Source organism: Cherax quadricarinatus, chromosome 42 (genome assembly GCF_038502225.1).
Source record: "Cherax quadricarinatus isolate ZL_2023a chromosome 42, ASM3850222v1, whole genome shotgun sequence".
In the NCBI taxonomy this organism is placed as follows: Eukaryota; Metazoa; Arthropoda; class Malacostraca; order Decapoda; family Parastacidae; genus Cherax; species Cherax quadricarinatus.
Genome location: NC_091333.1, coordinates 3,891,747 through 3,918,976, shown reverse-complemented (window position 1 = coordinate 3,918,976; position 27,230 = coordinate 3,891,747). Strand labels below are relative to the sequence as shown.

The following is a 27,230-nucleotide window of genomic DNA, read 5'->3' as shown; positions in this document are numbered from 1 at the left end:
GAAGTTTGTCACTGTCGGGAGATCTGCAGAGTAGAACGTCGAGGAAAGGAAGTTTGCCATCATTTTCGAGTTCAAGTGTAAACTTTATTGATGGTTTACACTTGAACTCGAAAATGATGGCAAACTTCCTTTCCTCGACGTTCTACTCTGCAGATCTCCCGACAGTGACAAACTTCTCTTCAAAGTGTATAGAAAACCTACCAACAAGGACGATCTTATACACTTTTATTCACACCAAGATACCCGCACTAAGAGAGGAGTCCTCATTGGCTTCTTCTTGAGAGCTCTTCGCATCTCCAGCCCTTGTTTTCTAGAAGAAGAATGCACTTACATAACACAAGCCTTTACACGTCTTCAGTTCCCATCTTTCTTCATCCGAGATTGCAGACTCAAGGCACAAGCTATCCTCAACAAACCGCCCATGGAACAGCCCCCTAAACAGTTCATAGTACTCCCATGTGGCGATGTTGCCACGAATACTCGCCGGGCACTTGCTATGAGTAACATCAACGTTTCCACCATAAACACATCCTATATCAAAGACCTCACTACTAAACGCAGCCCCACACCTCTAACTTCTACAGCAGGCGTCTACACGATCCCCTGTGGGTTCTGTCCCAAGAAATATGTAGGCGAGACAGGCAGAGATCTTGCAGTCCGCCTGAATGAGCATCGAAATGCCTCTAACAGAGACGATGTAAGGTACGCCTGTGTCCTCCACAGAGACTCAACGGGGCATTTGATGAACTGGAACGAGGCACAACTCGTTCTCACCGAACCAGACCTCAGACGCCGACGGTGCCTAGAAGCCTCACTAATCACCGTCACCGACACTATAGAACGCAACACTGGAAACTACAAAATTTCAAAAACATTGGCATACATGATACTTAAGCAGCACCAACCCAACAACACAGGAGTCACATGATTTCATCGTCTACTGGTCCTCATCATAGACAGAGGTTGTTTTGATAAGGACCTGCCTCGCATGGGCCAGTAGGCCTTCTACAGTGTTCCTCCATTCTTATGTTCTTATGACATTCCTCAGGTCACGTGCGTCACATCTCACTCTCCGCCTATATATATATAATGTCTTTCTACCTCTGTATGTTAGAAGTGATCAAGGTCCCAGGACCGAAACGTTTTCTAATAAATATGTTATAGTGTTTGCTTACGTGTCTTTCTAAACCAACTGTTGTCTTGGTTTCAGATTACTGCTAACCAGAACTCCTAAATCTTTTTCGCAATCCGTAATATTAAGATCTACATTATTTAGTTTATATGTGGCATGGTTATTGTCCTGTCCAACATTTAGAACTTTGCATTTGTCTATATTAAACTGCATCTGCCACTTCTCCGACCACTGCATCAGTCTATTCAAATCTTCCTGGAGTGCTCGAATGTCCTCGTCAGAATGAATTCGACGGCCTATTTTGGTGTCATCGGCAAACTTGCCGATGTCGCTCTTTATGCCCTCATCTATGTCGTTTATGTAGATTGTGAACAGCAGGGGGCCCAACACTGACCCCTGTGGAACACCGCTCGTGACGCTTCCCCACTCTGATTTCTCCCCATTTATGCAAACTCTCTGCTGCCTATTTGTCAACCATGCCTCTATCCAGGAAAAAATTTCTCCTCCTATTCCATGTGCTTTAATTTTCCTCAATAGTCTCTGATGTGGGACCCTGTCAAAAGCCTTACTGAAGTCCATATACACAATATCATATTCGTTACCATGATCTACCTCCTCAAATACCTTAGTGAAAAAAGTTAATAAATTCGTAAGGCAGGAACGTCCCTTTGTAAAACCATGCTGAGATTCGTTGATTAATTTATGCTTTTCAAGGTGGCTACGAACTGCCTCGGCAATTATTGATTCCATAAATTTTCCCACTATGGAGGTTAGGCTTATTGGTCTATAGTTCGAAGCTAAGGACCTGTCACCTGTTTTGAAAATAGGTATCACATTTGCCATTTTCCACTTATCTGGCACCATGCCAGTTTGTAGTGATATGTTGAAAAGATTAGCCAAAGGTGTGCTAAGCTCCTCTTTACATTCCTTTAGAACCCTTGCATACAGTTCATCAGGGCCTGGGGATTTGTTAGGTTTTAATTTATCTATTTGCCTAAGGACCATGTCACTTGTGACCCTAATAGTGCACAGTTTATTATCGTCCTGTTCTACATAATTTATCATTACTGGAATATCACTGGTATCCTCCTGTGTAAAAACTGAGAGGAAGTATGTGTTAAAAATTCTACACATTTCCTTATCACTGTCAGTGAGCTGACCCGAGGAACTTTTGAGTGGGCCTATCTTGTCCCTGATCTTACTTCTGTATACCTGAAAGAATCCTTTTGGGTTAGTCTTCGATTCTCTTGCAACTTTAACCTCATAATCTCTTTTTGCTTTTCTAATTCCCTTTTTTATTTCTCTCTTTAACTGAATATATCGATTTCTTAATTGCCCCTCTCCTCTTTTGATTTGCCTATATATGCCTCTCTTTTGACCAATCAGATATTTTAATCTATTGTTCATCCATTTAGGATCATTTTTGTTTGATCTGATTTCCCTATTTGGAACATAATTTGACTGAGCAGCTAGAACTATGCCCTGGAAAGCATCATATCGGCAACCATCACCACCTACCTGACCCCTAGTCAGGTCATTCCAGTTCAGCCCACCTAAGTAATTTTTCAGTCCTATGAAATCAGCCAAGCGAAAGTCAGGGACGGAGACTTGATTGCCATTATTAGGGGAATTCCATGATATGTTAAAACTGAGTGATTTGTGATCACTCTCCCCAAGCTCATCATTAACCTCAAGATTATTAATTAGTGTTTCCCTACTGGCAAGAACCAAGTCAAGGAGGTTATTTCCCCTAGTTGGCTCTGTCACAAACTGTTTTAAAAAACAATCCTGGATCGTATCAAGAAAGTCACCCGACTCTAAATTTCCTGTCAAATTGCTCCAGTCAATCTGTCTATAGTTGAAATCTCCCATTAGCACAACATTTTCGTATGTAGATGCCTTACGAATTTCGTCCCATAGAAGTTTACTGCACTCCCTATCAAGATTTGGGGCCCTGTAAATCACACCCAAAATTAGTTTTTCTCGGCCCTCGAGAAGCTGTAACCAAACAGATTCAGTGGCTGACGCTTCTAATTTAATATCTTGTCTAACACAACAATTTAAATTGTCTCTGACATACATCGCTACTCCACCACCTTTCCTGTTGACCCTGTCAGTGTGGAATAATTTATAGCCTTGTATGTGACATTCAGATGGCATCTCTCTATCTTTCAGATTGAGCCAGGTCTCTGTTATAGCAATAATATCTATGTTTCCTGCACTTGCAATTAATCTTAGCTCATCTATCTTATTTCTAACACTCCTGCTATTAGTATAGTAAACCTTAAGGGAGCTAGTCCCTTGCTGCCCTCTGCTGTCCCCCTTTGTTTTCTGACCTGTTCTATTGTCTTTATTTATAACTTCATGCTGAATGCCTTTTATACATTTACTGTTTCCAACCCTAGTGTTGCAACCTGCTTGTTTCCCACACACACCCATACCTCTATCTTCCATCAGTTTAAAATCGGAAGGATCATTATTTTTTTACCCACTGGTGGCCTGGTGGTTAACGCTCTCGCTTCACACGGCGAGGGCCTGGGTTCGATTCCCAGCCAGAGTAGAAACATTGGACGTGTTTCTTTCCACCTGTTGTCTATGTTCCCCATCAGTAAAATGGGTACCTGGGTGTTAGTCGACTGGTGTGGGTCGCATCCTGGGACACTGACCTAAGGAGGCCTGGTCACAGACCGGGCCGCGGGGGCGTTGACCCCCGGAACTCTCTCCAGATAAACTCCAGATAAACTCCAGATTTCACCAATGGCCTTCTCAATCGAGTCTGCAAGTGCTACCACCCCTGCCCCAGAGAGATGAACCCCATCCCTTGCATACATATCATGTTTGCCATAAAAGTTGTTCCAGTTGTCAATGAATGGGATTGCAAGTTCCTTGCAGTATCTGTCTAGCCAGCAATTTACACCAATTGCCCTAGACAACCATTCATTTCCTACTCCCCTTCTAGGCAAGATGCTACATATGATTGGGATCCCTCCCTTAGACTTAATGAAATCTATAGCTGACCTGTACTTATCTAGCAGCTCTTCTCTCCTACCCTTCCCAATATCATTTCCACCAGCACTGAGACAGATAATGGGCTTGTTCCCATTACCTGACATGATATTATCCAGTCTGTTGACAATGTCCCCAACACCAGCTCCAGGGAAGCACACTCTATCTCTCATCTTCTTATTCCTATTACAAAAAGCACGGTCAACATATCTTACCTGAGAGTCACCAACCACAAGAATGCGCTTACCTTCATTAGCAGGGGCAGTAGTACCCTTACCTTCACTGGCCACTGAAGTACATTCATCCTGGAGAACAGAGAAGCGATTTCCTACCTTCAGATCTTCACTCTTAACTTTCCTTACTCTGATGCGCCTCCCATTACTGTGAACAACTCGCCACTTGTAGCAGGTGCTGGGCTGCACCTCACTGCTGGTACCCGTTGCTACCTCCCCACCTACAGCCTCCTCACAGTGAGAGACAGACTGCACCTCACTGCTAGAAGCCTCATTCCCCACATCTCCAACCACCTCACACTCTCTCCCAGGCCCATTGAGGTGGACCTTCAGCCTCCTAATCTCCTCCTGGAGAAGCAAGACCTCCTCCTTCAACTCTCCAAACTCAGTTTTTAAAACACTGCAGAAGCAAGCCATGCTTTGTAACCGTCCACGCTAATCCCCAAAGCAGCTCAGGGTCTGTGACCTCACGTGACGACTGACCACTGAACACCGGGGTCCATCCCATTCCGTTGAGGTTCTTGGCGGTGGCATAGTTTGCCGTGGAATCTGGATTGCCTGGGGATGTCCCGATCCCTCTCCGGTATCCCGGAGTAGCTTTGGGTGTCTTTCAGTGCTGATTCGAGGCACTTGCGTCTGCGGAAATTAGTTTCTTTGATCACTAATTGGGCGTCTCTGAATTTCATGAGATGATTGGTGGAATTTCGGTGTTGTACACAGGCGTTGTTTAAGTTGTCGTTCCTACATGCGTAAATGTGTTCACTGAGGCGGGTGTCGAGGTTTCTTGCTGTTTCACCTACGTAGATCTTGTCACAGCCTCCACAGGGTATAGTGTAAACTCCTGCATTGACTGGTTCGTGGTGCTTGGGTTTTGTCCTGGTTAGATCCTTTATTGAAGTGGTAGAAGCGATGGCGACTCTGGTGTTAGCTTGTGAAAGTACTTTTGAGACGTTTAGTGCAACCTGGCTGTTGGGAAGAATTATAACTTTGTTGGGAGCGGTGTTGAAATGTTACCTCACTAGTATTACACCTCACTCTGAGCCTTTATATACCCTCTGTGTCCATGTATTGTTTGTAATGGCTTGATAAAGCTCCTGGAGAGCGAAACGTTGCCACAATAAATGTCACATTAGTTGCACTTGTGTCCTTTTACTTTACATCCTCCAGTGTGTAAAGTAAAAGGACACAAGTGCAACTAATGTGACATTTTATTGTGGCAACGTTTCACTCCTGGAGAGCGAAACGTTGCCACAATAAAATGTCACATTAGTTGCACTTGTGTCCTTTTACTTTACATATTGTCGGTAATTCTACCAACTTTATTACAATCCTCCAGTGTATGAGGCTGATAAAGCCTGGAAAATACTGTTTCCCACATCGAACTTTTTGCGGTTCGGACACCACGTAGGAGCCAATTAAGTTTAAACATTGAGGTTCCACTGCACTTTACACCTATCAGTTCTACGGGACTGACCTTGAAATTCACTCTCCGCTTCCACTGTCTCCAGTATTAAAGTGGCGGCAGTGACGACAACCAGGTGTTCAAGAATTAGACATATGCAACATCTGGGTATCTTTACTGTAGATGTTTCGTCATCTAGTGACTACCAGACTAGGTTGGGGCATTGGCTTAAGCCGGTAGGAGACTTGGACCTGCCTCGCATGGGCCAGTAGGCCTGCTGCAGTTTTCCTTCTTATGTTCTTATGTACTCAGACCCCTCAAGGAAGGTTCCTTGACGCTGGTGAGGGGCTCTTGATTCAGGGAATTGGATCTGTGCTCCAGTTCCCTGAATTAAGCCTGAATACCTTCCACATCCCCCCCACAGGCGCTGTATAATCCTACGGGTTTAGCGCTTCCCCTTGATTATAATAATAATAATAATTATGTACTCAGAGATTATGAAGACAGGCGCTTATATACTGGCGTCAGGTATATAGTTCGACTGTTCTCCTGTTATGTCCTTGAATCTGTATTGATAAAGCCACTGGATGGTGAAACGTCTTCAGTAAAGATACCCAGATGTTGCACATGTGTCATCAACTTGTCAGTATTGCATATCTATAATCAAGTTGTATAGAATATGCTGTAGACGTGGAGAATGTGCAGAGAGCCTTCACTATATTAATTCAAGCGCCTAAATTTTAGGAACACCCTAGACAGTTGCTAACACCATCATAGCAATAACTACCACCATCACAGCAACTACCCCTTCAGCTAGTCCAGCTACTTCAACTACCGCCACCACAACTACCACCACCACAACTACAACTACCCCTGGCTGTGGTCCATAATCAAGTTCTTTGTGGCTTGCCAGGTTGGCCACCCGACATTAGCATAGTATAAGGTGGCCAGGTTGGCAGCAGCTGCCTCCCTGGCGCCACCTCCAACACTACACACACCTCCAACACTACACATACAACACTATATACCACAACACTCTGTACATTTCCAACTCTCTACCACAACACTCCATACGCCTCCAACACTACACACTCCTACAACACTGTGCATATCTTCAACGTGAAAAGAATGCAACTCTACTATATAACTCGTTAGCAAAACGAATGCATTGTAAACAAAGCGCCATTTTTAATGGGAGAGAGAGATGGGGGGGGGGGGAGGGTGACGGTCCAAAGGAAAGAAAAGTGACAAATAATTAAAAACAACGTGTGGTACAGAAATGCAAGGCTGTGGAAGACAATGAAACAGTGTTTGACACAGCAGGGTCAAACCTACACCAGGTCACAGTGCAGCCACACCAGGCCACAGTGCAGCCACCGCTACAGAGACAACAGGGACTTGAAGATTGAGACACTTATGCAACATATGGGAATCGTTATTCAGGAAACGTTTCGCCACACAGTGGCTTCATCAGTCCAATACAAAGTAGAAAGGCGTAACGAGAGGAGGAGTTTGAGGTAATCAGTCCCTCAGCCTGGACTGATGGACTGAACACATCGACTCCAGGCTGAGGGACTGATTACCTCAAACTCCTCCTCTCCTTACCCCTTTCTACTTTGTATTGGACTGATGAAGCCACTGTGTGGCGAAACGTTTCCTGAATAAAGATTCCCATATGTTGCATAAGTGTCTCAATCTTCAACTTGTCGGTTTTTCAAACCATTCATCACAACAGGGAGTTGTATACCTTATTACAAGACGTGGTTGTTAGGTAAGACACAAATGCAACAGTTAGGTATCTTTATTTCCAAATGTTTCGCTTACACAGTAGGCTTCTTCAGTCGAGTACAGAAAAGTTGGTAGAAGCTTAAGCGATGTGAAGACGTAGATTTCAGGTGGTCAGTCCCTCAGCCTGGAGAAGAGTATTTACATAAGAACATAAGAATGGAGGAAAACTGGCTAAAATATCTACTAGCTCTTCAACTACTATTAGGAACCTGATACAAAAACCCAAGCATGATTCTGGCACAAGTGCAGGAATCTACACTATACCATGTGGGGGGTGTGACAAAGTATATGTAGGGGAAACAGCCAGAACTCTGGACATTAGAATAGCAGAACACAAAAATGCTTGCAGAAATGATGACCGCAAAAACGCATGTGTTCAACATAGAGACGATGTTGGACACCTCATGAAATTCAATGAAGCTAAACTAGTTATTAAAGAAGACGACTTAAGACGGAGAAAATGCATTGAAGCTGCACTAATCTCTGTCAGTAACACTATAAAGCAAAAATCCGGTAGTTACAGTATTTCAAAATTACTAAGCAAGAGGATATTACCCATCCTGGGAACTGGTGTTACTTGATGCCAGCAGGTCCCTCTCTAGCCTCACCTCCTTAGTTCCATTACTACTACTACTACTACTACTGCCACCACTACCCACGTGTCACCTCACCTGACTCCTGCCACTATATATATAAATGTTTTCTTAGTTTTCTCTGTATTAGGACTGAAGAAGCCACTCGTGGCGAAACGTTTCCTTTAATAAATGTCCTGAACTGTACATAAGTGTCTTTTTCCACATTTCATATGTGTGTTGATGAAAGTTAAGACACATGTGCAACATCTGGATATCTTTATTGTAGACGTTTCGCCATCCAGTGGCTTTATCAATACAAATTCTAGGGCATAATTGGAAGACTGTAGAACTATATACAAAAGATGAGGTAATCAGTCCCTCAGCCTTGGAGTTAGTGTTCACAGCATCGTGGTGGAGGAGAATCTGGAGCAAAGGCAAGAAGACTGGCGGTTATATATGCGTCAGTGGATAAGGACATGCAGCAGACGAGGGCATAGCCACTGGTAGGCGGGATTCCCCAGTGGAAGTAGGTCCTTCCCAAAGAGATGGGTTAGTTGTAGTAGCCGTGAAGAAGGTCTTGTAGATGTCCTCTGAACCAAGATTCCATGATGTTGCAGTGTCTGACAAGTTGTGCAAGAAATGTATACTTTACTGTAGAAGTTTCGCCATCCAGTGGCTTTATCAATACAGATTCTAGGACATAACTAGAAGACAGTAAAACTATATACAAAAGATGAGGTAATCAGTCCCTCAGCCTTGGAGTTGGTGTGGAAAGCACCGTGGTCGTAGAGATTCTGGCAAACGAACGAACGAACGAACAAGTGCAGGTAAGATCACAATGGGATGAGCGGAAAAGACGGGACAGACGAAGAATAGCGCTGGAGAGGAGTGTTCTTAGTCGTAGAAATAGAGCCAGGGCTTAACCCAGCAGCTAAGGCGATCGTGTGACAGACATTGAGAACAGGAATAGCAGGCTCTTCTGTTGGTAAGACTCCGGTGGGGTGAGCTTATATAGGCGTCAGCGGATAGGGACGTGTAGTAGACGAGGTAGGTGGGATTTCCCAGTGGAAGTAGGTCATACCCAAAGGGATGGGTTAGTTGTAGTAGCCGTGAAGAAGGTCATGTAGATGTCCTCTGAACTAAGATTCCATGATGCTGCAGTGTCTGACAAGTTGTGTCTTACCTAACAACCTGTCAGTATTTTATACCACTTTAATATTCACTTATTACAAGATGGTATCAGAAGCACTAGCAAAGCTCAATAACTCAAACATCCAAAATGATAATTACGCCTTCCCCTTCCCCCCTTTTTTTGGTAACATTCAGGGTTTAAAAACATAATATAAAAATATGGGTTATATATGCGGGCGCCTCACAGAAGTAAATGTGTTGTAGATGAATGGTTCAGAGAACCGACAAGTTGATAAATTAGACACATGTGCAACACTTAGGTATCTTTAATGGGGAAACGGTTCACCACACAGTGGCTTCATCAGTCCATACAAAGAAGAATGGTGAATAACAGAAGGAGTTTGAGGTAATCAGTCCCTTAGCTTTTTCAAGATTGATGTATTGATCACATCGACTCAAGGGTGAGGGACTGATTTCCTCAAACTCCTCCTGTTCTTCACCATTCTTCTTGGTATGGACTGATGAAGCCACTGTTAAAGATACCCAAATATTGCACATGTGTCTAATTTATCAGCAAATGTGTTGTTTGCAGCGTTCTCGGAAACATACCGGAGATGTTGTGGACAGTGAAATGTGGATGCAACAGTGCAACGTATACACCTGTGTCAGGCGATCAGTAAGTCTGAATAAACAGTTTGGAAAACTGACAAGGTGATTAATAAATCACTTGTGCATCATTTTTTAATCTTTAATCTGGGAACGTTTTGCCATCCAGTGTCTTTCAGATTAAAGGTTTCCCAAGTGTTGGTAAATACGTCATGTGGAGCTGCGGGCTTCCAACAGCAATAGCCTAATTGACCAGGCTAACATCAGACGAGTCTGGCCCATGGCTGAGCTCCGAGAGTAAAGAAACTCTCGAAACTCATCAAAGATAAATGAAAGTTAAGACACATGTGCAACATCTGGATATCTTTATTGTAGACGTTTCGCCATCCAGTGGCTTTATCAATACAGATTCTAGGACATAATAGGAAGACAGTACAACTATATACAAAAGATGAGGTAATCTTAACTTTCATATTGTCGGTATTTTATACCTTTCTTGCACAACTTGTCAGACACTGCAACATCATGGAATCTTGGTTCAGAGGACATGTACATAACCTTCACGGCTACGACAACTACTACTACAACTAACCCATCTCTTTGGGAAGGACCTACTTCCACTGGGGAATCCCGCCTACCAGTGACTATGCCCTCGTCTGCTGCATGTCCTTATCCACTGACGCCTATATAGCCGCCAGTCTTCTTGCCTTTGCTCCAGATTCTCCTCCACCACGATGCTGTGAACACTAACTCCAAGGATGAGGGACTGATTACCTCATCTTTTGTATATAGTTCTACTGTCTTCCTATTATGTCCTAGAATCTGTATTGATAAAGCCACTGGATGGCGAAACGTCTACAATAAAGATATCCAGATGTTGCACATGTGTCTTAACTTTCATATTGTCGGTATTTTATACCTTTCTTGCACATCAAAGATAAATGTATATAAAAAGGAGTAAGACTAACAAACTTTGCTGTACAAAACTACTGAAATTATTAAGAGCTACCGAAGAAGAAATTGATAATTATCAATGTATATAAATCACCGCCAGAGAAATTCAGGGAACATGTCAGGAATGGTATAAATGGTATAAATACCGACAAGGTGAAAATTAGACACAAAAATTAGACATTTCGCTGACCAGTTTACCTGGAGAGAGTTCCGGGGGTCAGCGCCCCCGCGGCCCGGTCTGTGACCAGGCCTCCTGGTGGATCAGAGCCTGATCAACCAGGCTGTTGCTGCTGGCTGCACGCAAACCAACGTACGAGCCACAGCCCGGCTGGTCAGGAACCGACTTCAGGTGCTTGTCCAGTGCCAGCTTGAAGACTGCCAGGGGTCTGTTGGTAATCCCCCTTATGTATGCTGGGAGGCAGTTGAACAGTCTCGGGCCCCTGACACTTATTGTATGGTCTCTTAACGTGCTAGTGACACCCCTGCTTTTCATTGGGGGGATGTTGCATCGTCTGCCAAGTGGCGTAACGTCTACAATATACCTAGATGATTCACGTGTGTCTAAATTTCATCGTAATATTATTCTCATTGGAGACTTCATCGTTCCAAAATGTTGTTGTAACAGCCTGGTTGATCAGGCCCTGATCCACCGTGAGGCCTGGCCATGGACCGGGCCGCGGGGGTGTTGATCCCCGGAATAACCTCCAGGTAACCAGGCCTGATTAGGTGATAAATTAGACAAATGTGCAACACTTGGGTATCTTTATTGAGGAAACGTTTCGCCACACAGTGGCTACATCAGTCCATACAAAGGAGAATGGCGAATCATGATAAACTGCGCAGTGCGTACACTGATACTTGCAGGAGATTCAGCTCCCTCCCCCTCTTCCTGCATCCCATGGACACACTTCCTAACAATAAGATAACCGTTTTAGTAGTGAGTTTAGCCCTCAGGCCCGAGAATGACGTCCTGTAACGGCTGTGGCAGGACCATTAGGGTCGGTGGACGGCATAAGGGACCCCAACCTGATGATCCTTACACGACAGAGCTGCATCTGAGTCCCATGTATGGTTAGTTCTTGCCCTGAAGAGACACCCAGGAGCTGGCATTGTTGTAATGGTCTACTAGTACATTACCACCTCCGTTTGACCATTAACTAGTCACAGAAGCGCGATTAGTTAATGGCCCAAGTCGGATCGAAACGTCTTCATAAGTTTCATTCTCCTCTGTGCGGGTTATTTGTTTATAGAGGAGAAATCTTTGTGTACATTGTCTTGCAGGTTTTTCTGTCTCCTCGAAGGATACCTCTCTTAAAGGAGTCGTAGCCGCCCCACTACTGAGAGAACAAGTGGAACTTGACAACTTGCCGAGTTTCATGTCTGGAATAAAAAAAAGATCATCTAAATTACAATGCCTTGGCAAGTAGGCACTCAGGGTGCTGAGTGAAGGCTTCTAGAAGTTTCTCGTTACAGGTGAAATGAAGACTGGCAAACTGTTGTTTTGTGCTGTCTAGGATTTGTTCTCTGCTGTCAAGGACTATTGCCTTGTGCTGTCAAGGTCTGTTGTTTTCTGCTGTCAAGGACAGCACAAAACAACGGTTTGTTTTATGAGTTAGTTTATGACTGAGTTAGAAACCTTCCAAGAAGCAGCTCTACTGCAGTTTACTATTTATCATTCACGGCTTGTATACTTCCTCACAGTAATTACGTATTGTGCCTAGTTATATTGAAAATGGATTTAAAATACCTACGTTGATGATTAAGACACGTGTGCAACAGTTGGGTATTTTTTTACTGTGTAGGCAAAGCGTTTTAACAATTGCACATGTCTCAGTCAAGACACCTTTGCAACAGCTGGGTATCTATATTAATGAAACGTTTCGCCTACGCGGTAGACTTCTTCAATCAAATACAGAGGCAGCTACTGCACCTGCTGCCTCTGTATTGAACGTTTCACTAATAAACCCAACTGTTGCACAAATATCTTACTTATTATTGTGCCTAGTGTTTGCAACTGTGCACACGAGCTGCTAGCTGCAACAAAATTGAAGATTGCTCATTCTCGTGCACCAGGATCAACATTTTTGTTGATACACAGTAAGGCCTTCACACGGAATTATAGCTTTGACAGAAAATATCATAACTTTCTCCCAGAGATTTTTTTGGGCAATACTAACTTTACTAAGGCTGCTCCTTGTCTTCACTCCACTTACACTATCACGGGGCTGCTCTTCCCGTTTGTTTGTCTGATCCCGCTGCTCCTACTCTCTCAAACTGTTAGTCCAGTCAACATTATTTATTACCAGACTGCTTTATTGAAGGCAAGTGTTTGCGAGGGATCCATGGAAAAAAAATCACAGCCTAGCCGAAATTATCTAACTGTATTTGTTTCATTGCTTTACTTAAGAAATTGAATAAAAGGTAATGATTCCTTACATATATGTAATGACGTCATATATAAATTGTGTTGTCAAATATTTTTTTGTTTTATTACTTTTATTGTTTATGTATTTAAATAAAGTGACTTTTTCCTAGCCAAAATTGTGACTTATTTTCTGTGACTGTATCAGGAGATACTTATGTTTCCTGACGAACAAAACACCACTACACTTCAGTTCGGAATTTGTTGTGCTGGAGGCTCGATCCTCCAAGACATTGTCTTGCGATTACCATCGCTTTTGTTAACTGTGAGGGGACCAAGATTGTTCAGTGTCCTCCTGTCATACATCGGAGAGGGGGTTACCAACAGATCCCTGGCCGTCTTCAAGGAGGAACTAGGCAAGTTTCTCAAATCAGTGCTTGATCAGACGGGCTGTGGTGCTTACGCTGGACTTCGTGCGGCTAGCACCAACGGACTGGTTGATCAGTCCGTTACTTGGAAAGGCAGCCTGGTCTTGGACCGGCCGCTGGGGCGTTGATCCCTCGGAACACTCTCCAGGTAGACTCCATTTACTAGCACCAGACGAGCCTGGCCCATGGCCGGGCTCCGGGAGTAGAAAGACTGTTGAAACTCATTAAAGGTAACCTAAGGTAGACTTGAGCAATATAAATCTGTAGTGGAGGAAAGGCGGGGTAGGGGTCGGCCTAGGAAAGGTTGGAGGGAGGGGGTAAAGGAGGTTTTGTGTGCGAGGGGCTTGGACTTCCAGCAAGCGTGCGTGAGCGTGTTAGATAGGAGCGAATGGAAACAAATGGTTTTTAGGACTTGACGTGCTGTTGGAGTGTGAGCAAAGTAACATTTATGAAGGGATTCAGGGAAACCAGCAGGCCGGACACGAGTCCCGGAGATGGGAAGTACAGTGTCTGCACTCTGAAGGAGGGGCGTTAATGTTGCAGTTTTATAACTGTAGTGTAAACACGCCTCTGGCAAGACAGTAATGGAGTGAATGATGAAAGTTTTTCTTTTTCGGGCCACCCTGCCTTGGTGGGAAACGGCCTATGTGTTAAATAAATAAAATTATTATTGTTATTATTATTATTATTATCATCATCATCATCATTGTGTTGAAAATGATATAAAATACTAACAAGTTGGTGAGTAAGACACATGTGCAATGTTTCGCCCACACAGTAGGCTTCTTCAGTCAAATACAAAGGAATCAGGTGATCAAGGTCCCGGGACCAAAACGTTTTCTAATATGTACGTTTGCTTATGGATCTTTCTAAAACAATTTGTGGGTCATCTATCACCAAGGTTTATACCCAGACAAACGTTACACTGCGCCCACAGTATGCCCAGTCTGTTGCTTTCAACGCTGTATGTGCGCACTTGAGAGGTACTGCTGAAGCACTCTTGATTCAAGGAATTTGAGCTACCTCCCTCTTCCTCGGATCAAACTTGATTATATCCTAGGACTACACATGTGTCTTGTCGGATATCCTAGCACTGCACATGTGTCTTGACGGATATCCTAGCACTGCACATGTGTCTTGACGGATATCCTACCACTACACGTGTCTTGTCGGATATCCTAGCACTACACATGTGTTTTGACGGATATCCTAGCACTACACATGTGTTTTGACGGATATCCTAGCACTGCACATGTGTCTTGACGGATATCCTAGCACTACACATATGTCTTGACGGATATCCTAGCACTGCACATGTGTCTTGACGGATATCCTAGCACTACACATGTGTCTTGACGGATATCCTAGCACTACACATGTGTCTTGACGGATATCCTAGCACTACACATGTGTCTTGACGGATATCCTAGCACTATACATGTGTCTTGACGGATATCCTAGCACTGCACATGTGTCTTGACGGATATCCTAGCACTACACATGTGTCTTGACGGATATCCTAGCACTACACATGTGTCTTGACGGATATCCTAGCACTACACATGTGTCTTGACGAATATCCTAGCACTGCACATGTGTCTTGACGGATATCCTAGCACTACACATGTGTCTTGACGGATATCCTAGCACTACACATGTGTCTTGACGGATATCCTAGCACTGCACACGTGTCTTGACGGATATCCTACCACTACACGTGTTGACGGATATCCTAGCACTGCACATGTGTCTTGACGGATATCCTACTACTACACGTGTCTTGACGGATATCCTAGCACTACACATGTGTCTTGACGGATATCCTAGCACTGCACATGTGTCTTGACGGATATCCTAGCACTGCACATGTGTCTTGACGGATATCCTACTACTACACGTGTCTTGACGGATATCCTAGCACTACACATGTGTTTGGTAAGACACATATGCAACAGTTAGGTATCTTTATTATGAAACGTTTCGCCTACACAGTAGGCTTCTTCAGTCAAGTACAGAAAAGTTGATAGAAGCAGAAGATACTTGAAGACGATGTAATCAGTCCATCACCCTCAAAACTTTAAGGGTGATGGACTGATTACATCGTCTTCAAGTATCTTCTGCTTCTATCAACTTTTCTGTACTTGACTGAAGAAGCCTACTGTGTAGGCGAAACGTTTCATAATAAAGATACCTAACTGTTGCATATGTGTCTTACCAAACAACCTGTCGGTATTTTATACCATTTTAATGTCCACTACACATGTGTCTTGACGGATATCCTAGCACTACACATGTGTCTTGTCGGATATCCTACCACTACATATGTATCTTATTTACATACGTGAATGGCTAGTGGAGGGATTGAGGGTGAGAGAGAGGAATTAAGAGAGGTAGGAGGAATATTCAGATATTACTGACGTACTAACCCTAGGTTGACCTGCCGCCAGTGTGTGGTCATGACGACCATCTCTGTGTTATATCTCATTGATTTAACCTCTTTCTCCTCCCCCTACCCTCTCTCCCCTCTCCTATCCCCGAGAAGGGGGTGGGGGTGCAACTGCAGCGAGGGGGGGGGGTTATAGAGGAGATATTGTGGGCGGGAGAGTGATGTAGGTGGGTGGTGGTGTGGGTGACGGGAGAAGTAATGAGGGTTTGGGTGGGGAGGTAGTGTGAGGGGTGACAGCAGATGTTGATGGGGGGAGGTCACGGCGGCGGCGACGGCATTTCCGGCACCAGCTCACAGGACCTTAGTAAGAATGAGTGAACTTCCTAGCTGACGTGCCACGCCTCCTACTTCACGTCCCACGCCTCCTAGCTCCCCTCCCAGTCCTCCCAGCTGGCGTCCCACGCCTCCTAACTCCCTTATCACGCTTTCTGACCCTTCTCACGCCTCCTAGGTGACGTCCCACGCCTCCTAAGTGACGTTCCACGCCTCCCAGTTCCTTTTCCACACGTCTTAGGTGACGTTCCACGTCTCCTAGCTCCCCTCCCACGCCTCCTAGCTCCCTTCTCAAGCCTCATAGCGCCCTCTCACTTTTTTTTCACAGATGAGTCTCACACCAACACAGCCACAGAAATGTTGCTGTGAGATTTCTGTAAAACCCTGTGTTGCGGTACCACTACTGCCCATGCTGACCTCCCCAGTGTATAGATATACACTTGGATGAATTCTGTGACAGCGGTGATGTTCAGTGGATAACGCATTGGCCCGACTGAAGTGTATAAGCGGAAGATGGGTATAACATAAGAGTTAGGTAAAAGGACACAAGTGAAACTAATGTGACATTTTATTGTGACAACGTTTCGCTCTTCAGGATCCTTGTCAAGCCGTTACAAACAGTACAGGGGCACATAGAGGTATGTGTTAGAAATAGTGATTAATGATGATTCAAGGCCCTTACCTTTGATGAGTTTCGAGAATCTTACTACTCTCAGAGCCTGATCATGGGCCAGGCTCGTCTGATGCTAGCCTGGTCAACCAGGCCGTTGCTACTGGAGGCTCGCTGCCCCACATATCCATCACAGCCTGGTTAATATGGCATTCAGTGAAGATACTCGTCCAATTTTCTCTTGAAGACTTCTACACTTGTTCCAGCAATGTTTCCGATATCTTCTGGTAAGATGTTGAATAGTCTGCGGCAACGAATGTTGATACAGTTGTCCCTTATTGTGCCCCCTGCACCCCTGCTTTTGACTGGGTTTATTTTGCACTTCCATATCTCTCGTTCCAGTATGTTGTTATGGCAGTGTGGAGATTTAGGACCAGGCCCAGTATATATTATTATGTATCTCTCCTATCTCCAGTGAGTACACGTTCAAGACTTTAAGGCGTTCTCAGTAATTTAAATTCTTTACTGGTTCTGTATGGGCCGTCAACGATCTCTGTATTTGTTCAAGCTCTGATATTTCTCCTGTCTTGAATGGAGCCGCCAACACAACAATATTCCAAACGAGGGAGCACTAGCACTAAAGGGGGAGCACTAGCACTAAAGGGGGAGCACTAAAGTTCTCAATACTCTCCCCGTCATTCTCCTAGTGTCGTGATCTTTGTCTTATTATGTTTTTTTTTTTTTTGAAGAAAAGTTAGCTGACATAATTATTCCTAAGTCTTTCAGGTGTTCCTTTCGTTTTATTTGGTGATCCTCCTGAGTTTTGTATATAGTGTTTGAGTTTGTAGATGAATGGTTCAGAGAACCGACATGTTGATAAATTAGACACATGTGCAACTCTTGGGTATCTTTATTGAGGAAACGTTTCGCCACACAGTGGCTTCATCAGTCGACTGAAGAAGCCTACTGTGTAGGCGAAACGTTTCGGAATAAAGTTGTCTAACTGTTGCATATGTGTCTTACCTAACAACCTGTCGGTATTGTATACCATTTTGATGTTCATCTTGTCAGACACTGCAACACATGGCATCTTGGTACAGAAAACACCTTGGACAAGCTTTACAAGTGAGAAGTGTTGGATCTGAGAGGGACATGACCTATCAGTGGTTACATTCTCACTACTACTACTACTACTACTACTACTACTACTACTACTACTACTACTACTCTGCACCTCTCCTTCCGACAGTATTTAAGTCTCCACACTGTCGCTTGATCTTCAGATAATTCCTGACTATGGAACTGAACTTCTCCAGGCCGAGGGACTGACAACCTCAAATTCTACGACTACAAGGGTGATGGACTGATTACATCGTCTTCACATCTCTACTGTTCCTGCCTACTTTCTGTATTCGACTGAAGAAGCCTACTGTGTAGGCGAAACGTTTCGGAATAAAGTTGTCTAACTGTTGCATATGTGTCTTACCACTTTCATGATTATTTTAGTGTCATCTGCATATCATGAAATAAAACTGTAGTGGGTGTTTTTACCTATATCTGCTATGAAGATGAGAAACAGCAGAGGTGCCAAGACAATGCCTTGGGGAACTGAGCTTTTTACCTTGCTGATGCTGGATTTTGTTGTACGTAGGCATTATTCAAGTTGTCGTTCCTACATGTATTTATGTCTTCATTGAGACGTGTTCCAAGATTTCTTGCTGTTTCACTTACGTATATTGTCACACCCTCCACAGAGGATAGTATTAGCCCCTGCATTGATTGGATCATTGCTTTTCAGTTTCGTCCTAGTCAGATCTTTTATGGAAGTACTAGTTGCGATGGCCACTCTAGTGTTAGTTTGTACAAGCACTTGAGAGGCATTCATTGCAACCTGGTTGTAGGGAAGGATTATAACTTTGTTAGGAGTGGTGTTAGTGCGTGAAAAATTGAGCTGAAGGGCTGTTTCTTGCGGTCTTTGACGAAAAAGGAAGGGAAATGTAGACACATGTGCAACGCTTGGGTATCTTTATTGAGAAAGCGTTTCACCACGCAGTGACTTCATCAGTATAGGTTGGGTAATTGGCTTAAGCCGGTAGGAGACTTGGACCTGCCTCGCATGGGCCAGTAGGCCTGCTGCAGTGTTCCTTCTTTCTTATGTTCTTAAGCCACTGAGTGGCGAAACTTTTCAACAATAAAGATACCCGACTGTTGTATATGTCTTATCATTCCCACACCTAGCAGACATTCACTGCTCGGACACGCCCTTCATTATTTTTTTCTACATCCCTGCTCCCTCTTCCTCTGCACCCCCACTTCCTCCCTCACTATTTCCTTCTCGTGTATCTCTTCCGTCCCCCTCCTCTTTTCCATCTTCCTCGTTCCCCCACCTTAGGATCTCTACTGTAGCGCTACTGTGGCTCTACTGTAGCGCTACTGTGGCGCTACACCCTCACAGGAGAGGGGTTGGAACCTTTCGATGCCTTTGTTCCAACTTTAGTATTTATATCGGTCCTTGTTCACGCTTACCTCTCTCTCTCTCTCTCTCTCTCTCTCTCTCTCTCTCTCTCTCTCTCTCTCTCTCTCTCTCTCTCTCTCTCTCTCTGTGCTAGAGGTGTAGTGGGGTGAGTGAAAGGTGCAGGGACTCGGGGGGGGGGGGGGTGCACATCAGGTCAGTGACTTCAAGTGAGGTCAAAGAATTTATGGTCAGCATTTATTTAGAGTAAAACTGCCTAAGATGGTATTAATTTAGAGTAAAACTGCCTAAGATGGTATTAATTTAGAGTAAAACTGCCTAAGATGGTATTAATTTAGAGTAAAACTGCCTAAGATGGTATTAATTTAGAGTAAAACTGCCTAAGATGAGTATTAATTTAGAGTAAAACTGCCTAAGATGAGTATTAATTTAGAGTAAAACTGCCTAAGATGGTATTAATTTAGAGTAAAACTACCTAAGATGGTATTAATTTAGAGTAAAACTGCCTAAACTCATAGATGTTTACAGATGTCATAGTGAACGTACCCAGGATGAGAAAAAAAACAATCTGACACTAAATTTAATTTACGAGTCGCAAAAACGTAATAATAGCATTGTGAAGGAAAATAGACGCGAATACGGTATAATGCGTATCAATAAAGGATGATATTATACTACATTTGTGTTTATTTTTCTTGTGTTTCTATGTTTCCCCATCTTATGTTCAAACACATGACAAGGTTGGATAAATACATGAGTGGGTGCGGGTGGGTGTGAGTTGGACCTGACTGGCTAGCTTGTGCTACTAGGTCAGATGCCCTGCTCCTTCCTTAAGTGATTGTGACTTGACCTAACAAGGTTAGGGCATTGGCTTAAGCCGGTAGGAGACTTGGATCTGCCTCGCTTGGGCCAGTAGGCCTGCTGAAGTGTTCTTTATGGTCTTAAGCCTCAGCCTGCAGGGACTGATTACCTCACTTACCACACTTCAAGATTTTACAGACGAATCTTACATCAACATGACTACCTGGAGTCCATTTGGAGTTGAATTCTGGGTCAGTGCTCTCGCGGCCATGCCCCAGATGAGGCCTTCCATTTGCTCACCTGATCGACTAGGCTGTTGGTGTAAGCTGCACACAGTCCAACGTATGTACCATAGCCCGGCTGATCAGGAATTGACTTCATAAACTTATCAGGATTCCTCTTGAAGACAGCCAGAAGTTTGTCGGTAACTTCTCCTTGTGCATGAAGAGTGCATATTGGAGAATCTTTATCTCTTAAACTTATCGAGTTTCTGACTCACAAAATCGTAATGACACAATTGCAAACAAACCACGGTACGGGTGGGGATTGAACTCGCGGGAAGTGAGTCCTAAAATCCCAAGCCAGCGAGTAAGCCACTACTGGCTACAATAAGATTCATCCAACTAAGTACATTTATACACCATGGGGAGGTTAGCATGGGCCTCCACTGTGATCACATTTGTGTTTTTTTTTTTTTAATAATTATCGAGTTTCTTATTGAATTCATTGTACGCCTGCTTTTCAATACAGGGATTTTGCTTATCTGTCAAACCTCTTCTGGCAGCCTAGTTGAAGAATTTAGGAGGAATGAAGAAAATAATGGAAGTATGGAGGAAACTTTCAAACAGAAGACCAGAGTACAATAGAACGTAAGTCAAATATGAAAGATCTGAGAGCGTTAATGTCAGATGATCTCACCATCAAGGAGCACAATGTTATTATCGCATCTGCAAAAAAAAAAAAAAAAAAACATAGGTTGGATAACTAGAACCTTCAGAACAATAGATACCAAAACACTCTTCAGGTCACTTATTCTTTATAGCCTGGAGTACTGATGTGTATTACCCCTCAAGGAAGGTTCCTTGATGTTGGTGAGGGGCTCTTGATTTAGGGAATTGGATCTGTGCTCCAGTTCCCCGAATTAAGCCTGAATGCCTTCCACATCCCCCCCCAGGCGCTGTATAATCCTCCGGGTTTAGCGCTTCCCCCTTGATTATAATAATAATAATAATGATGTGTATTAACATCCCCCTTCAAGGTCGGCGAAATTGCTCAACAGGAAAAATGTACAGAGAACCTTTACAGCTCGTATAAACTCGGTTAAGAACCTACATTACTATGAGCACTTGAAGTCTTAGAATGGTACTCCTCAGAAGCAATAAATTGCCTTCTACGACAGCAAGAGTCTTCGCAGATGGTGCATGATTCCCCAAATGAAAAGCAGGGGAACAGTGATCACACTAAGAGTGAATTCAGTAAGTGTAAAGGAATCACTACTTATCAACACTGTATATGTGTGGTATACAGTACCGACAAGATGAAGTATCAGACACATGTGCAACATCTGGGTATCTTTATTTGTAGACATTTCGCCATCCAGTAGCTTTATCAATACAATTCAAGGACATAATGTGCAGAATATAGCACTATATACGATAATCAGTCCCTCAGCCTTGGAGAATCTGAAGCACAGGCAGATTCACATTCAGGCGTCACTTGGTTACTTAACATAACCAAATGACGCTTGAAGGGGTGAGGATGGCGAAGTGTTCAGCCTCTAGGTGTTCCATGTACAAGTTGGGTAGAACGGCACTGATGGGGCACCCCATTCCCATGCCGTAGGTTTGTTTGTAGAGCTTGTTATTGAAAGAAAAACAGTTGAAATTAACACAGTGTTCAATCAAGTCAACAAAATCTCCGGGAGGTAGAGGAAGATTAAGGTCCTGATTGACTTTACGTCATAGAACCTCGATGGCTTTTGTGGTAGGTACTTTAGTGAAGAGGAAAATCACGTCCAAACTGCTTAGTTTCTTGTTACGGATGGAGAGGTTTCGGATGCGGTTGAGAAGGTCGCCTGAATGCTTAAGATGAGCTGGGCTGATGGTCCCCAGAAGGCAGGAAAGATGTTTGGCAAGAACTCCGGCTAGTTTGTGTGGTGCACTGCCTATACCTGACGTGATTGGTCTGAGAGAAGTATTATGTTTATGGGTCTTGGGTAAACCATACATGTGTGCTGGTTTAGGATTGCTGGGTAACAAGTACAGAAGTTTCTTCCCTTCTCTAGTGCGTTTGAGTATTTGTCTGGTTTTGTATAGAAAATCTTTTGTGAGTGTCTCCCACTGTTGAGTGCTGATGGGCTCGTATGTAGACTGATCATTCAAAAGGTCCATCATTTTGGTGTTGTAGTCACTGGTGTTGAGTATGACGACTCCACCTCCTTGTCGGCGGTGGTGACGATAATGTTGGGGTCGTTGGCGAGGTCCTTAAGGGCAGTGATATGTCGTCTAGGAAGATTAGAAGAAGGTTCACATAAAGCTGCAGTGAGAATGCCCTGTATATAACCCTTCTGGAAGTTACTGTCACTGTGTCTATGGTTTCTGGTAACTAGGTTGAGTTGATAGTTAGGTTTGCGTATGTTAGTGGTAAATTTGAGTCCCAGACTCGGTGCTTGTCTCGTAGTCAGTTAAGGTGCGTGACGATAGGTTGTTAGCAGGGATTCCCGTCCCATTTCCTTCCATCGACTGTTAGTGCAGAGGTGTACAGTGCAGAGGTACTGAAGATTGCGATCAAATTTCCTAGTGGTACCATCCACTAGTCGAAGTAGGTCTTCGTCCAAAGCTTGGACAAAGGTTGAAGAATTCTTCGTATCAAGATCCCATGATGTTGCAGTGTCTGACAGCTGTGATAAATGGTTTAAAAAAACGATTTGTATTGGACTGATGGAGCTACTGTGTGGTAAACGTTTCCTCAATAAAGATTCCCATATGTTACATAAGTGTCTCAATCTTCAACTTGTCGATTTTTTAAACCATTTATCACATCTGTCAGACACTGCAACATCATGGAATCTTGATACAAAGAATTCTTAACCTTGTCCAACCTTTGGACGAAGACCTACTTCGACTAGTGGATGGTACCACTATGACCCCGCCTCCTGCTTCGCCTCACCTGACTACAGTATATAAGCCACGTGTACGGCCCTATGCTATACTTCTACAAGATTGATGGACTGAACACATCGACTCCAGGCTGAGGGACTGATCACCTCAAACTCCTCATCTCCTTACACCCTTCTGATTTGTATTGGACTGATGAAGCCACTGTGTGGCGAAACGTTTCCTCAATAAAGATTCCCATATGTTGCATAAGTGTCTCAATCTTCAAGATTTCTGATACATGGGATCAACTTTGTCATCCTCCTTTGTACGTTTTCCAGTGCATTTAAATCCATTCTGTAATACGGTGACCAAAACTGTGCAGCATAATCTAAATGAGGCCTAACCAACGATATATAGAGTTGAAGAACAACCTGACGTCTTCTATTATTTATACTTCTTGATATGAAGCCAAGGATTCTGTTAGCTTTGTTGCGAACACTTATGCACTGTTGTCTTGGTTTTAGATTACTACTAACCAGAACTCCTAAATCCTTTTCGCAATCCGTAATATTAAGATCTACATTATTTAGTTTATATGTGGCATGGTTATTTTCCTGTCCAACATTTAGAACTTTGCATTTGTCTATATTAAACTACATCTGCCACTTCTCCGACCACTGCATTAGTCTATTCAAATCATCCTGGAGTCCTCTAATATCCTCATTAGAATAAATTGGACGGCCTATTTTGGTGTCATCAGCAAATTTGCTTATGAAAGTTAAGACACTTGTGCAACATCGGGTTATCTTTATTGTAAACATTTCGCCATCCAGTGGCTTTATCAATACAGATTCATGGACAACATATATGTATTGATAAAGCCACTGGATGGCGAAACGTCTACAATAAAGATAACCAGATGTTGCACAAGTGTCTTAACTTTCATCTTGTCGGTATTGTATACCTGTCTTGCACAAATTTGCTTATGTCGCTAGCATTCACCATTGTGTACGTTGTGCTTTCAGGTGTTCGTGGGAGGTTGGGAGGGCAGCCTCAGGAGGAGGAGGAGGATATACGGAGGTCAGTGTGTGCTCACTTCAAGGAGAGACCAGGAGAGCACGACAACAGCAAGGAGATGCTGGTGTACGACGAGCGGGGCGCAGTGGCCGTGCGCTGCGCCACCGCCGCCGACGCCTGCTACTCCTACTGGACCTACCGCAGGTCGGCCGACAACGACTCCGAAATATTGTGGCTCAGTAGAGGTAAGTGTGTCTCTTCTCGTGCGCCAAACTCCCCCCCCCCCTTTCCCGTTTGTTTGAGTCTCCCCCTCACCCAACATTGTTTCCAGTTTTCTTTATTCTACACCCCTACCCAAGGATCCCAGTGGAAATAAGTCACTTTGTCTGACTTTTTGGGTAATCCAGGGTAATCTACACATATGCTGCAATGTATGATACTTTATGTAACTGTATTTATGTGTACCTGTACCTGAATAAACTTACTTACCCCCCTATTTTCCAAATTTCTTGAGTTTATCCTAACTGCTTACCGTTTTCTTGCTTCTATCCTACTGGTTTACCGTTTTCTTGCTTAATAAGTAAGTTTATTCAGGTATACACAAATACAGTTACATTGATTATCATACATAACAGAATATGTGTAGAGAACCTAGGATTACCCAAAAAATTCAGTGACTTATTTCCATTGGGATCCTTTTAATACCTTCTACCTTAATTGGGTTGCCGTTTCCTTGCTTCTACCCTAACTGGTTTACCGTTTTCTTGCTTCTATCCTAAGCAGGTCGCTCCTGCCTCTCTTATCTACTGGTCTTGGATATACTGGACGACGAACAGAATGCAGAGGTAGTATATATAAACTTTTCTAAAGCCTTCGACAAGTGCACAAACAGTGGGCAGATGGATCTCTAACTTTCTATCCAACAGAACACAAAGCGTAATAGTAAACAAAGTCAGAGGTTGCCACTGAAAAGTTGTGTTCCACAGGGCACAATACTCGCTCCCATCCTTTTCCTTATCGTCAAATGTAAAATAGACGGAGATGTAAACCATAGCACTGTGTCTACCTTTGCAGACGAGAGCAACGTCCATCAAGGATACTGTAAATCTCCAAGCGGATATAAACCAAGTTTTTTAGTGGGCCTCAGAAAACAATATGTTAAGTGAGGAGAAATTCTAATTACTCTTATTTTGGAAAACTTGAGTTAAAAGTTAGAATGGAGTATAAGACAAATTCTTAAAACACATTAGATCGAAACACTAATGCGTAGGACTTAGGAGTGATAATGTCAGAGGATCTAACCCTCGAGAATCACAGCCATCACTACCATTTTTTTTTATCATTCATTCTAGGCGCTAAACCCACGTGGGTCATTCAGTGCAAGACGTGGTGGAGGCTTGAGGCTGTGAGGAAAATGATAGGATAATGAGAATCTTCAAAACAAAAGATACCATGCCAATGATGATTGTCTTTTAAGGCACTTGTTCTATCTAGGCTGGAATACTGTTGTACACTAACAGCCCCTTACAAGACAGATGAACTTGTATATCTGGAAAATATACAGAGGACCTTCACTGCTTGTATAAGTTTAGTCAAGCGTTTGAAGTCCCTCGACCTGTACTCTTGGAGCTCAGGCAAGAAAGGTACATCATAATTTATCACCTGGAAAATCCTAAGGGGACTGGTTCCAAATTTGCGCACATAAATTACTCCTTACGAAAGCAAAAGACTCGACAGACTGTAATATACCCTCAGTGAAGAGCAAGGACATCGTGAGTAAACAAAAAACACAATAAAACGTCAGGGGCCCAAGGCTGCTCAACAGTCTCCCATCATACATAAGGGTAATTACCGATAGGCCCCTGACTGTCGTCAAGAGGGAACTTGAAGGATACCTGGAAATCAGTGCATGACTAGCCGGGCTCTGGTCCGTAATTGGATTGCGTCTGGCCAGTGGAAGAGCAGGTTGTACTTGTGTAATAATACACTACCGACAAGATGAACTAGACACATGCGCAACATCTGGGTATCTTTATCAATACAAATTCAAGGACTTAACTGGAAAGATTCTTCAGCCCCAAGGCTGAGGGACTGATTACCTCATCTTTTGTATATAGTTCTACTATCTTCTAATTAAGTCCTTGAATTTGTACTGATAAAGCCACTGGATGGCGAAACGAGGAGCAGGTGTTCAGTACTGTAGCCTTGGGTTGATAATGTCGAACTCTTGTGTCTTCCATAGAAGAAGAAACAATTGTTTAAGTGGCTTTCTCTTGATGGAGAATTAGACAGATGTGAAACATCTGGGTATCTTTATTTGTAGACGTTTCGCCATACAGTGGCTTTATTAATACAAGGATATATTGTAAATAATGTAGAACTATATACAAAAGATGAGGTAATCAGTCCCTCAGTCTTGGAGTTGATGAAGAGCACCGTAGTCTTGATGAACCTGAAGAACACGCAGTAAGATTGTCGTTTATATACTGGTGTCAGATGAGGTATCGCTTTGTCCTGTCGTTCACGGACTCGAGGCTCCTTGGTAATTTGTCCTGTCGTTCACGGACTCGAGGCTCCTTGGTAATTTGTCCTGTCGTTCACGGACTCGAGGCTCCTTGGTAATTTGTCCTGTCGTTCACGGACACTCGAGGCTCCTTGGTAATTTGTCCTGTCGTTCACGGACTCGAGGCTCCTTGGTAATTTGTCCTGTCGTTCACGGACACTCGAGGCTCTTTGGTAATTTGTCCTGTCGTTCACGGACACTCGAGGCTCTTTGGTAATTTGTCCTGTCGTTCACGGACACTCGAGGCTCCTTGGTAATTTGTCCTGTCGTTCACGGACTCGAGGCTCCTTGGTAATTTGTCCTGTCGTTCACGGACTCGAGGCTCCTTGGTA

General features: G+C 43.6%; 1 protein-coding gene across 1 annotated transcript in view; it reads left to right on the top strand.

Annotated features, from left to right (window-relative positions):
* LOC128695600 (uncharacterized) overlaps positions 1 to 27,230 on the top strand; it is a 295,135-nt gene that overhangs the window by 123,566 nt on the left and 144,339 nt on the right. Inside the window, exon 2 of the mRNA XM_070093224.1 lies at positions 24,344 to 24,580. Within this exon, the coding sequence (XP_069949325.1) occupies positions 24,344 to 24,580 (237 nt within the window). The remainder of the gene's footprint in view (positions 1 to 24,343; positions 24,581 to 27,230) is intronic.